Source organism: Panthera tigris, chromosome A2 (assembly GCF_018350195.1).
Source record: "Panthera tigris isolate Pti1 chromosome A2, P.tigris_Pti1_mat1.1, whole genome shotgun sequence".
NCBI classification, from domain to species: Eukaryota; Metazoa; Chordata; class Mammalia; order Carnivora; family Felidae; genus Panthera; species Panthera tigris.
The window spans coordinates 80267375-80282186 of record NC_056661.1 but is presented as its reverse complement, the minus strand read 5'-3'; the positions used below and the strand labels follow the sequence as shown (position 1 = coordinate 80282186).

At 39.7% G+C, this 14812-nt stretch overlaps 1 protein-coding gene across 1 annotated transcript in view; it reads right to left on the bottom strand.

The window, feature by feature from the left end:
• Positions 1 to 14812, bottom strand: part of RELN (reelin) — a 524409-nt gene that overhangs the window by 124843 nt on the left and 384754 nt on the right. The window contains exons 21-24 of the mRNA XM_042964909.1: positions 14372 to 14564; positions 13464 to 13576; positions 6424 to 6561; positions 4916 to 5102 (exon numbers count right to left, since the gene is read on the bottom strand). Coding sequence (XP_042820843.1) covers positions 4916 to 5102; positions 6424 to 6561; positions 13464 to 13576; positions 14372 to 14564 — 631 coding nt within the window. The remainder of the gene's footprint in view (positions 1 to 4915; positions 5103 to 6423; positions 6562 to 13463; positions 13577 to 14371; positions 14565 to 14812) is intronic.

The following is a 14812-nucleotide window of genomic DNA, read 5'->3' as shown; positions in this document are numbered from 1 at the left end:
GATGCTTAATTAACTGAGCCACCCAGGTGTCCCAAAAACAACTATTTCTTTAAAACCTCCTGCTTTCTAATTTTCTTTTTCTTTCTTTCCCTCTCTCTTTCTCTTTCTTTCTTTCTTTCTTTCTTTCTTTCTTTCTTTCTTTTCCCCTTTCTTTCTTCCTTCCTTCCTTCCTTCCTTCCTTCCTTCCTTCCTTCCTTCCTTCCTTCCTTTCTTTTCAATAAGAATTATTGGGTGCCAATAACACCATACACAATAGGAAAACAAACTTGGAAGGAGAGTTCACAAATACGTGTAGTGACAATTATGACAATTAGGGCAGCAGACCAAATTCTACTCCTTGTTGAATCCCACTTGGTCATATGATCATCTAGCAATTCTATAATCTATTCAGTCTCAAGGTACTTGTTGATTTGTACATGCCTAGCTCATGGCATGCATTTCTGAGTTAAACACCTTATCTAGAGTTCAGCTCAGTCAGTAGGATTCAGCATCTTTCTGGGTACTATGAAAATAAAAATAAAACTATGATCTATCTATGAATAGAACGCAAGTGAGGGAGGAATTCAAAGAAAGGAGAGAGCAGTGTAGTCATCATGCCACAAAGCTCCATGGAGAAGCAGGATTTGAGCAGGACGTTTACAAGGTTTATAGGGATACAGAGACAGTAGAAGGCATGATGGTAGGCAGTGGAGATTAAACAAAGACAAGGAAATTATCGAAACCTGGGATGGGGAGGAGAAATTTCTGTTTGGAGCAGAAGTCTGATGTTTCAAAAAATAAAATAAGATGTGTAGTTAGGGCAGCAGTCCTGGAAAGCATCCTGATTGATCAAAGAGGGACAAAATAGAAGCACATTTTAGGTTTAGGGTGGTTTGCAATAGGGCTAAGGAACCTTTCCTTTGGGTTACTGCTTTGGCTGGTAGGGGCTGCCAAATTGTGTATTCCACCTCTGTGCTAAAGCAGTGAGCACATGACTCTGGCTCTGCCAATCAGAGTATGTCATTCCTCCAGGCACTGTGACTGGCCAATCAGAAACCTTCCCTAGATGTTTCTACAGAGCTGCTTAGAAAGCTCTGTGGTCCTGGCACCACTCTGATAATGACAGCTGACCTGAAAATAGAGGAGAGAGTTCTGTGGGCATTTGAGTTTCTGGTTCCAGGTATCTCTGAGGCCAGTTTCATATAAGCCCTCCCTGTGTTCTGATTACATGAACCAAATTTCCCCTTTTTTGCTTAAGCTAGTTTGTCTCACTTAGAATTCAAAACAGATCTACTGATATAAGAGAAAAAAGAAAAAAAATGCTCTTCAGATATTCTGACAAAAATATAGGGAAAAGGCTGGATTGGGAAGGGAAGAGAATGATTTTACTTTTGAAATGCTGGTTTTAAGTTAGTGGCAGGGCATATAGATAGAAATATTTAATGATACAAATTTTTAATTTTTTTCATAATTTTTTAAATGTTTATTATTTTTGAGAGACAAAGTGCAAGCAGGGGAGAGGCAGAGAGAGAGAGAAATACAGAATCTGAAGCAGGCTCCAGGCTCCAAGCCATCGGCACAGATGCGGGGCTCGAACCCACAAACCATGAGATCATGACCTGAGCTGAAGTCAGACACTCAACTGACTGAGAGCCACCCAGGTGCCCCTAATTATATAAGTTTTAAATACTCTCTAATAAAATGTAATTGTGACAGCTAACACTTACTGAATGATTTCTATGTGCCCCACATGACTCTTTATTCTTTACCTTCATTAACCCACCAATGGTCCCAACATCCCGCTCTACAATAGAGAAAACTAAGGTACAGAAAGATGTGGAAGTCTGCAAGATGAATGAGCTAATGAGTTTTGGAGCCTAGGTACAGATCCAGGTAGTCTGACAATAGAGATCACCTTGAATTAAGTACATACATATTGATATATAATCTTTCTGTGTTTAAAATATCTGTGTATGGGGGTGCCTGGGTGGCTCAGTCGGTTAAGCGGCCGACTTCAGCTCAGGTCATGATCTTGTGGTCCGTGAGTTCGAGCCCCGCGTCGGGCTCTGTGCTGACAGCTCAGAGCCTGGAGCCTGTTTCAGATTCTGTGTCTCCCTCTCTCTGACCCTCCCCCGTTCATGCTCTGTCTCTCTCTCTGTCTCAAAAATAAAATAAATGTTAAAAAAATTAAAAAAATAAAATATCTGTACGCACGCATGTGTACTGGGATGTTTGGTACATATTGGTTAAGGATTCATAATCTTATTTTAAAATTGATGCTTACGGAGACACTACCTTCCCACTTCTGAGCAATTATACAGTGTATCCAGACCTATGCAACGTATACTGGTTGCTTGTGGACTATCATCTCTAATAATAATACCCGGTGGATGTTCAATGTCAATGGATAGGAAATATCATTAAATGGAATCCATCCCTGATTTTCTATCATTCTCTATCTTGTTTGCTGGCTGATTCTTTGTTCTGCACCTGCATCAAAACAAAACCTGTACCTATTTTTGCATTTGCATAAATTGACTTATTTTGGATTTCTTCCCAGATTCCACAACATATCAGCCCTACAGTATATCACCCACACCTGTGTATTTGTGATGCAGACTGGGACATTTCTAGTTGTCCTAGAATTGGTGGCTATAGTTCTTAATGGAAAGAAGTGGTTTTAAGCACCTCACATTCTAAATTTTTTTTTAATGTTTATTTTTATTTTTGACAGAGAGAGAGAGAGAAAGAGAGAGAGAGAGAGAGAGAGAGAGAGAGAGAGAGAGATGGAACATGAGTGGGAGAGGGGCAGAGAGAGAGGGAGACACAGAATCCGAAGCAGGCTCCAGGCTCTGAGCTGTCAGCACAGAGCCCGACGCAGGGCTCGAACTCACTGCAAGATCATGACCCGAGCCGAAGTCAGACGCTCGACTGACTGAGCCACCCTGGTGCCCCTAAGCATCTCACATTCTATAGGGAGCTGCTCATTAGTAGGGTTAGACATGTAGCTCAGGTTGGAGAAGTGGACCTGCTCCCTCTCCAGTCCTTTTGAGAACTATATAAAGAGACGAATCGGAGGAAGGAGAATGAAAGTAATGTCCTGCCTAGACGGTAGCAAGGGAGGAGAGGAAGGTGGTTCCCCCTTCCCCATTGCTGACCAAGCAACATGGGTTGGGGATGTTCCAAGAGAATCAGTCTTACAGATTCCAGTGGACACCTTTGTTCCCAGTTGGTGTGTACTGACTTGTCTGCCCAAACTGGTGCTGCCACTAGTGAAGATAAACACTGCGAGAAAAACTTCTGGGGCACCTGGGTGGCTCAGTCGGTTGAGTGTCTGACTTCAGTTCAGGTCATGATCTCGAAGTTCATGAGTTCGAGCCCCTAACTGGGCTCTCTGCTGTCAGTGCAGAGCCTGCTTCAGATCCTCTGTCTCCCTCTCTCTCTGCCCCTCCCCTGTTTGTGCACACACACACACTCTCTCTCCCTCTCAAAAAAAAAAAAAAAAACATTCAAAAGAAAGAAAAACTTCTACACAGTGTCCATTGTAGACTTCATGTTTATGTGCCCCCAAATCCGTATGTTGAAAGCCTAACCTCTAAAGGGATGGTGGGCCTTTGTCAGGTTATTAGATTATGAGAGTGGAGCCCTCATGATGGTATTAGTGTCCTTATAAGAAGAGACACAAGGGGCGCCTGGGTGGCTTAGTCAGTTGAGCATCAGACTTCAGCTTAGGTCATGATATCATGGTTGGTGGGTTTGAGCCCCACATCGGGCTCTGTGCTGACAGCTCAGAGCCTGGAGCCTGCTTTGGATTCTGTGTCTCCCTCTCTCTCTGACCCCCACCTGCTCACACACTCTTTTGAATCTCTGTGTCAAGAATAAACATTAAAAAATGAAAACATAAACCAAAAAAAAAAAAAGAGAGATACAAGACAGCCTGATTTTTCTCTTGGTGCTCTCTCCACCATGTGAGGATACAATGAGAAGATGTCCATCTCACAAACCAGGAAGCAGGCCCTCATCAGACACTGAATCTGCTGGTGCCTTCATCTGGGACTTCACAAACCTTTCAGAACTGAGAAAAAAAAGTTTCCTACTTAAGCCACCCAATCTATGGTATTTTTAATGATAGTAGGTCTGAACTGACTAAGACAGTCCTGTATTAGCATATGCCACCAGCAGCCACCAAACTCAATGTTCAACATGGATGGCTGTGCATGTCCCCAAACCTCACCATTATCCCTCCTTCCTCCAATCATATTCTTGAGATTAACAGATTGACAAATTTCACAAATCCTTGTACGAGTGCTCTGTGTCGGGCGTTGTACGTGATTTGCAAGTGCTAACTCACTTACCCTGTGTGAAGACTAATGAGGTAGGAGCCTCTTATTAGTTCCACTGTACAAATGAGGAAGCCGAGTCATACAGAGGTTATGGGATTTGCTCAAAGTCACACAGCAGCCAAGCGGCAGATTCCGCCTGCAGCAGGCAGCTGCTGCTCTTAATCTCTAGGCTTCACCTTCTCCACCACCGCTCACCCCTCGCCCATGGGCCGCACACTCACACATCCTCCGATGCTGGGGCAAGAAGACACCAAGTCCCTGCCCCACTCAAAGACACTCAAGACAGAAGCCCGGTTGGCACAGCAGGAAAGGAAGGCGATTGGATTTAAATCCGGTAAAAGAAGGGCAGGGATTTTAAACAGACCTAAGCTGGATTTGTAGTAACCAAAAACAATCATAAAACTACAGGAGTTTGCCAAATGTACTTACGGGGTAGGAATTTGACAAACGAATTTAAAAGCAAGTAATGTGGGCTGGGGGGAATAAAACTACCTCATGTTTGTACCTTCTGAGTTCAGACTGCTCCATAAATCACATATTTTCCTGATCATGCATTCCCAGACCTTAGTCATACCTTTATCCCCAGCTCTTACCTTGCTGAAATACAGAGACGATCCAGAAGAGATGACCCCACACCCTTGCTCTGGTTTTACAATTTCTCCCCCAATAACTTCTTGCCAGTCAGACTCCCAACCATTCTGGTTCTCAAAATCTGACATAATCGTGGAAGGAAGAGCCGCTTCTGGGTGGCATTCGGTGCCTTGGTACCCCTGGTCACACCTATGAGAGAGGAAGGCCAAACAAACAAGTCACCGTCTCCTCTGTGAATGCCAAGGCCACGCACCTGCAGCATTTCCTATGTCTCACTTTTGCTCAGACCTTAGCATCCACACTAGATATTTCTCCAGTGTCAACCTCTGTATGTGGTAGTGACAACCTTCACGTTTTAACAGACACCGAACAGCAAGAACAGAAGGACTGAATCCTTAAAAGAAACAGTGCTATAACAGAACTGAGGCATCAAGCAGTAATGAAGAAGGGTGTGTGTGTGTGTGTGTGTGTGTGTGTGTGTGTGTGTTGGTGGCTGGGGAGAAGAAGAGTGGGATTTTCCTCAAAGTCACATGTAGTCTTCAAAGTCACATATAAATTATTTGTCTGTTCATCCAACATGTAGCTCTGGCCACGTTTTATAGCTCCCTTTTCTAATTAAATTACATCTCTTTTAGAGTCTTTGAGTATTTAAGTGTGTTCCTATCTCATCCTCATTAGCGATAATCACCATGGCCCCCTGCCCACAACCTTGAGCTTCTCTCGAAGTGACATAAGACAGCGTGTAGCAGCTGTCTGACAGGTGCTTTAAGAGTGTCAGAGGAAGGAAAGGGAAACAATAGCAAGGCTCTTGTTTCCCAAAGAGGACTTTGGGGTTAATTAATAAACTCTGAAATTTATACCCAGGAGGCCTGGTCTTTTGTTAGATTTTGAAGTTTAGAATATATGGCTTCAGACTTTACTTAAATGTAACAACAGCTTGGGGCGCCTGAGTGGCTCAATCAGTTGAGCGTCCAACTTCAGCTCAGGTCATGGTCTCACGGCTCATGGGTTTGAGCCCCGTGTCGGGCTCTGTGCTGACAGCTCAGAGCCTGGAGCCTGCTTCAGATTCTGTCTCTCCTCTCTCTCAAAAATAAATAAACATTAAAAAAAACTTTTTCAAATGTAACAACATCTTTTACATCTGAAATAAGAACAGAAAGGAGGATCCTTTTCTTTTGGCTATTTCATTATTTATTAGACTGTCCATACAACTCTGAGGACAACTGCTATGGTATCCCTCTAAACACAAATTCTGGGACACCTGGGTGGCTCAGTCGGTTGAGTGTCTGACTTCAGCTCAGGTTATGATCTCATGGTTCGTGGGTTCGAGCCCTCAGGCTTGCCGCTGTCAGCACGGAGGCTGCTTGGGATTCTCTGTCCCCCTCTCTCTCTACTCCTCCCCAACTCACATTCTCTCAAAAACAAAACAAAAACAAAAACAAAAAAACCCAAAACGACACTTAAACACAAATCCTGAGAAGCACACAATCACACTTGGTGGCATACATACCTGCACATACCGTGGTCACATGAGCCATGCCCACTGCACATACTTGGGCACTGCTGCCCAATGTAAATGTTATCCAAAGCCCACTCGTCTTGGGCTGTGTAATAGCTCTGACTCCAGCGGAAGCGGGTGGCACTGGACCTAGAAACAAGGTATGGTAATAAATCCAATATTTTAACTGACACGTGGCAGCACAAAGAATGTCAGAGTTCAGAATCTTTCAGATAATGGAACTTCCTGGAACTTGTATTTTGTTTCCAATATATGAAGTTTATTGTCAAATTGGTTTCCATACAACACCCAGTGCTCATCCCAAAAGGTGCCCTCTTCAATACCCATCACCCACCCTCCCCTCCCTCCCATCCCCCATCAACCCTCAGTTTGTTCTCAGTTTTTAACAGTCTCTTATGCTTTGGCTCTCTCCCACTCTAACCTCTTTTTTTTTTCCTTCCCCTTCCCCATGGGTTCCTGTTAAGTTTCTCAGGATCCACATAAGAGTGAACACATATGGTATCTGTCTTTCTCTGTATGGCTTATTTCACTTAGCATCACACTCTCCACTTCCATCCACGTTGCTACAAAAGGCCATATTTCATTCTTTCTCATTGTCACGTAGTACTCCATTGTGTATATAAACCACAATTTCTTTATCCATTCATCAGTTGATGGACATTTAGGCTCTTTCCATAATTTGGCTATTGTTGAGAGTGCTGCTATAAACATTGGGGTACAAGTGCCCCTATACATCAGTACTCCTGTATCCCTTGGGTAAATTCCTAGAAGTGCTATTGCCGGGTCATAGGGTAGGTCTATTTTTAATTTTTTGAGGAACCTCCACACTGTTTTCCAGAGCGGCTGCACCAGTTTGCATTCCCACCAACAGTGCAAGAGGGCTGAACTTGTATTTTGCTGCCAATCATTTTTCTTTGGTAGTTTAATGTCTGCTCAATCATTATCCAATTCAACAATTTTATCATGAAGAAAAGTTAAAAAGAAATCTGTGGTTTGGATATATACCTCAATCTTAATTTAATTGGTGACATTTTAAAGAAAAACAAAATATCAGATTTTTTAGTTGTTGTTACACAGAGATTTGATGCTAGGAAAAGAAAGGGAAAAAGAAAGAATATTTTAAAAAAAGGTATATACGAAAGAGCCTCTCATTCACAGATGAAAATGTGAGGTGTTTAAATTACACTACTACTATTCCTTACAATAAACACAACAGTAGTTATTAGAAAACTTCCAGTTAGCTCTCAATAGAACTTGAAAGTTGAGTTTGGGGGTATTGTTTTGGGGTTGAGGGACATGCTACAATGTACTATAAGTAAGAACATCTGGGTGCTAAATTCTGCTTATTATTTCTGAAACATTAACTTGTTTTGGTTTCATGGACAAGCTGATGTTAAGTGGAAACAAAAAGTTAAACAGTCCATTGTACACAGAAAACACTTGGGACCTTGATTCATCTAAACCAGAGAGAAAGTCTAAAAAGAGGGAATTTTGAGAGCACATTCACTGTGCTCAAGAAAGTTGCCATTCACTGGCCATCATAAAAGATTCTTCTAAAATCACATCATATTTTTTGTCTCTAGAAATTTTCAGGGGTTGTGATTAGTTCTTTTTGGTGCCCAACAAAAGTGCAAAACAAAAGAAAACAAAAAAGATGCGCAGAATTAATGTGCAGGCTCAGTTCCATTGATTAAACCCTCCCAGAGCACACTACCTACACATACACTTGATCTTAATGGCTCAGAATGATCCCTTAATGTCTACTGCATCAATTACCCACATATTAAATACTCCCTAAGTACGTAACAGATTGTTAAAATCCAGGCTAAGCCTTTATTGTTTATTTTACCAATGATCTATGGCTAGTATGTTGCATTTTCATTCCTAGTAGGATAATTCCAGGATTCACTGAGATGCTTCCAGTAGACACACGATTGCTGCATATCAGTGCTCGTCATGATATGTGCCATGACAAGAATGCGCCTCCTCTATGGTAATAATTTATATTTGTAATCTAACAGCCATCACAACTTCCAGAGTTCCATTAAGAAATTCCTACTATAAAAGTAGGTACATTGTTTTAGAGCATAGAGCCCTACAGAAAAGAAGACAATTAAGTTTCATGTATCAGTGTCATGCCAAGGACTGCGTCATGCTTTCAGGACTGCTTATAATCTGAGTCAAGTCTAAGGCCACAGGTGTTCAGATTGTGAGCTCTTCTGGGGACAGGGCCATCTTTAGTCTCAATAGTTTGCACAGCAACAGAATAAAGTAGGTGTACCAAAAATGTCTGCTAAAAAAATGAGTCAATGAATGGAAAAGCAGGCCAGGAAAGGGCAGCCTGTTTCTGACTTCTCTTGGTAATGAAGTAAAGAATTTGGTAGGAGTCTGGGGACTTGACCCCTTGGACCCTAGCTCTGCAATTTATCAGCTGTGTGACCTTTAGTGAGGAATTTAAGCCTTCAGGTTTTCTAAGTTCCTCACCTCTCAAATAAGGGGACTGGGCAAACTGATTTCTAAGATCCCTTCCAGCTCGTAAATTTAGTGATTGTTCTGGTGGTTGTTGACTGAGGATGGTTTATTTTCTTTAAAGTCACATGTCTACATGAAACACATTGTTTTGAAGTTTTGATATTTCAAACATTAAAATGGGGTTGGAAGGTTTCAGAAATCTGTCCTAGATTTCCCAGTTTATTTATGCTTCTGAACAGTCACATGTAAACACATCCTAAATTCTTTGACTAAGTAAATTAATCCTTATGTGCATCTTGTGAACTCTTGAAAAAGACAGTATCTCCTGAAGATAAAAAGCTCAAAGTGGATTCTTCCATTTAAAATTACAATCCACAGTTTAATGTGATGTTAATTAACAGAAAAGGAAGCAAGAAGAGGTTGAATATTGGCTTTGTTTTTAGTGAGGAAAAAAAATTAGTTGTGTGAGCAATCTCCAGCTGGTCGCACATGAGAACACAAGGTGTGATCTCACTGATTTGCAGTTGCATCACTGCTAAATATTGCCCTCAATACAAATATTTAATTTGCCAACCCCTTCCTGCCTCAAATCTAAGCAATCTTAGAAGGAACGTCTTGTGTATTTTAGGTTGGGTCCGAAAGTGGGACCACTTTGATGTGCCGTGTGCATCATGAAATGAAGTCGACTTGCACTTAAAGTCCAAACTCTATGGATTCCCCAAAGCAACAAAACTTGACAGTCTTGTCTTAATTGATTTTTTTCCCCCTCACATAAACTTCTAAACTGAATTAAACTACCACTGAGTCATCTCTTGACAGGTATCAAGGTATCAAGGCTAAGGAATCAAGGTAAATGAAGGCTGACTAAATTGTATTTTCCACTTTCAGAGTTACTGTAATTACATTTACCCAATTATTCTGAAACTCATTCAGTCATTAGGCGTAGGTTTGTTTATGAAGTCAGCAACTGACAGCTGTTTGGGTCTCATTAGGCCCTGTTCTTATGTAAATGTCTCTCATAAAAACAAAATTAATTTTCATTGGGTAACAAATGTTCAGTTCATATACAATATTATTTCTCTGAGCAGGTGTATATATAGTTGGTATTTCTGCTGAAAGTTGTCCTACCTAACATATATTCCAAAGTTAACAGACCTTTGATAACATGGGAACCACATTTGCTTGTATGCATTCAATTGATAGTTGCATATGCATCAGTCAAAGCAGCAGAACGAAGATTTGCCAAAAGGCAAGATGTTTCAAACTAAATTGCACTCCTTCTCTCCAGTGCTTGAGTAAAACATGGTATTTGCAAAAGTTTGAAATGAATATAATACACAAAATGATCAGGAACACCAAGGACAATAAATCAAATTTATCCTTATAGCAGAGCTTTTAAAAAGCTTTATAAATCCAAAAACAATGATAATAACCAGTTGAACACTATTTTTTTTTTGAAATGTAGTAATAATGTTTAGTTTAAGTATTAGCGGGAGTACTAAAAGAAACTATCTTATTGGGTTGTTTGTTTTTAAAAAGTATGTTTACTTTCTTTACCTAGGGCTTGGAAAAGAATTTGGAAAAGCAGAATTCAATTATTCACTTACATGTACTTAAAGGCAAATAGCTGCAGGAATAATCTAATAGTGAGGCACACTGACTTAAAATTCTACTTAATTCTCCAACATGTAATGAGTACCCAATGTGTGGCAGGCAGTATTGGAACTGAAGTATTTAAAGGTTAAATAGATTTCCTCTCAAGTGTGTAATAAACATTAATGAGAATTGATCTTTTCTGACTATACTAAAACCTTCAACTCAGTGATAGTATCTTTTAAGCAAGGAAATAATACTGTAACATACAATTTGAAGGTAAAATAACCTGCAGTTTTGGATTTTTGTTTTTTTCTGGGTTTTTTTTTTTATAAAGGACAATACTTTTTGGATACTCTCTAAGCTACATTAATTAAGAATAATAGTTTAGAACATTTCTGAGGATGATAAGACATCTCTAAAATATACTATATACTATAAAGATTACTGACCTAACCATCATAACTTTGAAATTCTATTCCACACGTCAATAAATAAAAAGCAACATTTTTTAAGTGATGAGGGTAATATACTTAATGATAAAATAATCATAAAGAAAAAGCCTCAGTATTTATGACTAGTATTTCAATTGATCTGTTGTTTTTTAATAATCTTGATAGGTATGCTTGGAATATCCTTGAAATTAAATAAAAGTCTTGACTGTATTCCCAGCAGTGGATATAAAGAAGCAGGATGTTAGAGAAAGCAGCAACTTGTTATACAAAGCATTAGTTGAGTATCCAGGAAATGGCTCACAGTTGGATATAAAAAAATCTGTGGAAATCAAATTTCAAGCATTTTATTCCAACTGACATAATGATGAATCCTTAAAAATAATCAAGTAGACATTCTTCTATAATTCAGTAATTCAACTAAAGGACATATAATAATAATTCTGGTTGTTATCTAACCAATTGTTTTTGTGTAGAGTCTAACTTTATTGTAAAATAATCTAAGAAGGGTTTATTTAGTAATTTTCTCTTTATAAAAGGGCTCTCGGAAGGCAGATGCCAAAGAAAAATATAATTCTTGTCTCTCTCTTTCACTACTACTACATATCATCATAGAATCTTAGAATTCAAGAACTGCGAGGGACTTTCAAGATCATCTAATTAAACTCCTTTATTATACTCTGAAGAAATCAGGCTTGAAGAGGTTGTGAATGGTTAAAATCGTGTGATTAATTAATCACTGGGAGGGATATTGAAAACTTAGGCCTTCTAATTTCTAGTTCAAGTTTCTTTCTTGGGCGAGCTTATCCTGTCCCAGGGCTTCAAATGTACTTGTGGTATTTAATTCTTCAACCCAAAGTACATTTTAGCCTAAGAAACCTCTTTTTTGAGCTCCAGATGTGTAAGTCCAGTTGGCTTCTTGACATTTCTGCTGGGATAGATAAGTCTCTCAACTCTCTATCACAAAAACAGAACACTTCATTTCCTGTCCCCAATCCACTCCTTCTCCAGGCTTTCCCACCTCTGTCAGTGGTACAACCATCCAGCAATTTCCCTAGGCCTTGGATTTACAAGCTGTTTTTGAGTCTTCCCTTTCTACCACAGTCCCCACCCAGTATATCAGCAAGCTCTATTTGATTAAAATCTATTTCACAAATGATGGCTCTTGTCATGTCTGCCACAATCCAATACTCAAAGCCACCTAAACAGCAAATGCCTGAAACCCCCAATGTGATTTCCTGTCTTCACTCTTTTTCCTACAATCTATTCCTCACAAGGTGCCCGGAGTGATCAATCTAACACAAAATGATGTAATATTTAGGGGAAAAATGTGTTTTTCTCTTAAGCATTATCATGTATTTAACTTTTTCCCTAGTTACTGAGGCTTTAGCTTCTTGGGGGGTGATTTTTATTGTTACTGAAAGAATGTGAATAGAGGAAAAGAGTGTACATTAAGCTTTTGAAATAAAAAGTAGGGCTTTGAAGTGAAAAAACAGCCTTGAAATACAAGCTGTCTTGATATAGGAGTTTTTGGATTCCTGTATCCTTTCCTTCTATGTATGTCACACCCAAAGGAACCAGCTTATTGAGTTCTCCCATAAAAAGAAAAGTTGGGGCAAAAAGGGAGGTCAGAAAAAGCTAGGACACAGATGGTATTGTGCTAAGTGAAATAAGTCAGACTGAGACAGACAAATACAATATAATTTCACTTACCGTGCAATCTAAAATACAAAACAAATGAATAAACAAATAAAAAACAGAATCAGACCTACAAATACAGAGAACAAACTGATGGTTGCCACAGGGGTGGGGGTGGAGGGATGGGCAAAATGAGTGAAGGGGTGTGGGAGATACAGGCTTCCAGTTATGGAATGAATAAGCCATGGGAATAAGAGGCACAGCATAGGAAATATGGTCAATGGTATTGTAATAGTGCTTATGGCCACACAGTTGCTACACTTGTGGTAAGCATCACATAATGCATAGAGTTGTCAAATCACTAAGTTGTTGGGGGGGGGGCGCCTGGGTGGCTCAGTCAGTTAAGCATCCAACTCTTGATTTCAGGTCAGGTCATGATCTCATGGTTTGTGAGATCAAGCCCTGCATTGGGCTCTGCACTGATAGTGTGGAGCTGGCTTGGGATTCTCTTTCACCCTCTTTCTCTGACCCTCCCACTATGCTCTGTCTCCTCTCTCTGTCTCTTTCTGCCTTTCAAAATAAATACATAAAAAGCATTTTTTAAAAAAAAAAATCATTAAGCTGTGCACCAAAAACGAATGTAACATTGTGTGTCAACCATACTAAAATTTAAGGTAAATAGGTACCGTCTGGAAATTAAATTTTCATTAGCCCTATTTTTGCAAATATCCTCAGTATAAAAGAAAGATCTGGGTCTTTTGATGACAAAGAAAATGCATCTTGCCATTGTGCTTAACTCTTCTTTGCATTCAAGCCATGCTAATAGAGGTAATAAAAGTGAAAGTAACAACCATATGCAAAGATGTCATCTCTCACCAAGTTTTCTGGGGAAGAAGCACTGTGACTCTCCTCCACTGCGTGAACTCACTAGCGTGGTAAATACTTGCTGATGTGAATTCTTGACAACTTGGCATACTTGGAAGGCATTCCTAAAAGAGAGGGAGGCAAAAATTAAACTCAGCTTCTGTTTCCTCCAGGGGCCATATGTTTACTCACTCACCATAAGTGAAAAAGGCCTTAGAGAAATCTAATGTCATTTTCTTAACCATGTGCAATATGGATGCAGTCCATGATTTTCCCTTCTCTGAGGCTAAAATATTTGGGAAATAATGGGAACAAGTGCCACCATGAAATTAAATGTCTTTTAATCCTAATCCTCACATATAAACATGGAAATGGATCAGGACCCATTTTTGTGACCTGTTATCATAACATTGGCATTTGGTAGAATTATTCTATTCACTGTGTTATTTATGCATTATTGCAATGTCAGATCTCTGTGTGTATGTATAAAGAAGTACACTTTATCCTAAGAAACTGTATTTTTGTATTTCTTTTTTTTTTAAGGTAAGACATGTCATATTCTTAATATGGTCTACCTACAAGTAAAGAGACTTAGAAAAGAACAGATGAAGATATATTACAGGGATAGAGAAGAAAGAGATGTATTTATGGAGGAAGAGGGTTAGAGAAAATAATATTCAAAACATCATCATCCTAGAGTATCCGGTCCTGAAGTTATTCCCGTTTCTTTTTTATTTTCAATTACCTTTTGGTATCTGCCAGTGCAGAATGTGGAAATCCTTATTGCTGCCTGTGTCAATTCTAAGTTATAAATAATATTGTTCCTTTTCAACCAAACCTAAACTTTTGAAACTGTAATTCTCTGCTTCCTCTGTAAAAAGAAGCCTACTCATCACAAGTGTTAGAGAAAACAGACTTACCTCTTGGACCAGGTGCCAGGTGAGGCCATGATTGGTTGAGTACTCCAGTTTCACCTGGTTGTCCATGTGTGGAGTGTATTTCTGGCCACAGCCCATCACCAAACTGAACTGAATCATATAGGATGCTCCTATCTGCATTGATTGTGTTTCCACATAGCGCATGCTTGAGGCAAGTTTAGAATCTCCGGTGAAACTGAAAGACAGGAGTGGGAATCAGAAGATTAAAACATGATGAGTTAAGGGAGAATTAAGCTCTTCATTTCACACCATACACCAAAATAACTTAAATATTTTTTAAATTTTTAAATTTTTTTAATTAGAGAGAGTGAGACAGTGTGAGTGAGCACATGGGGGAGAGGCAGAGGGAGGGGAGGGAGGGAGAGAGACAGAGAGAGAGAGAGAGAGAGGGAGAATTCCAAGCAGGCTCTGTGCTCAGTGTGG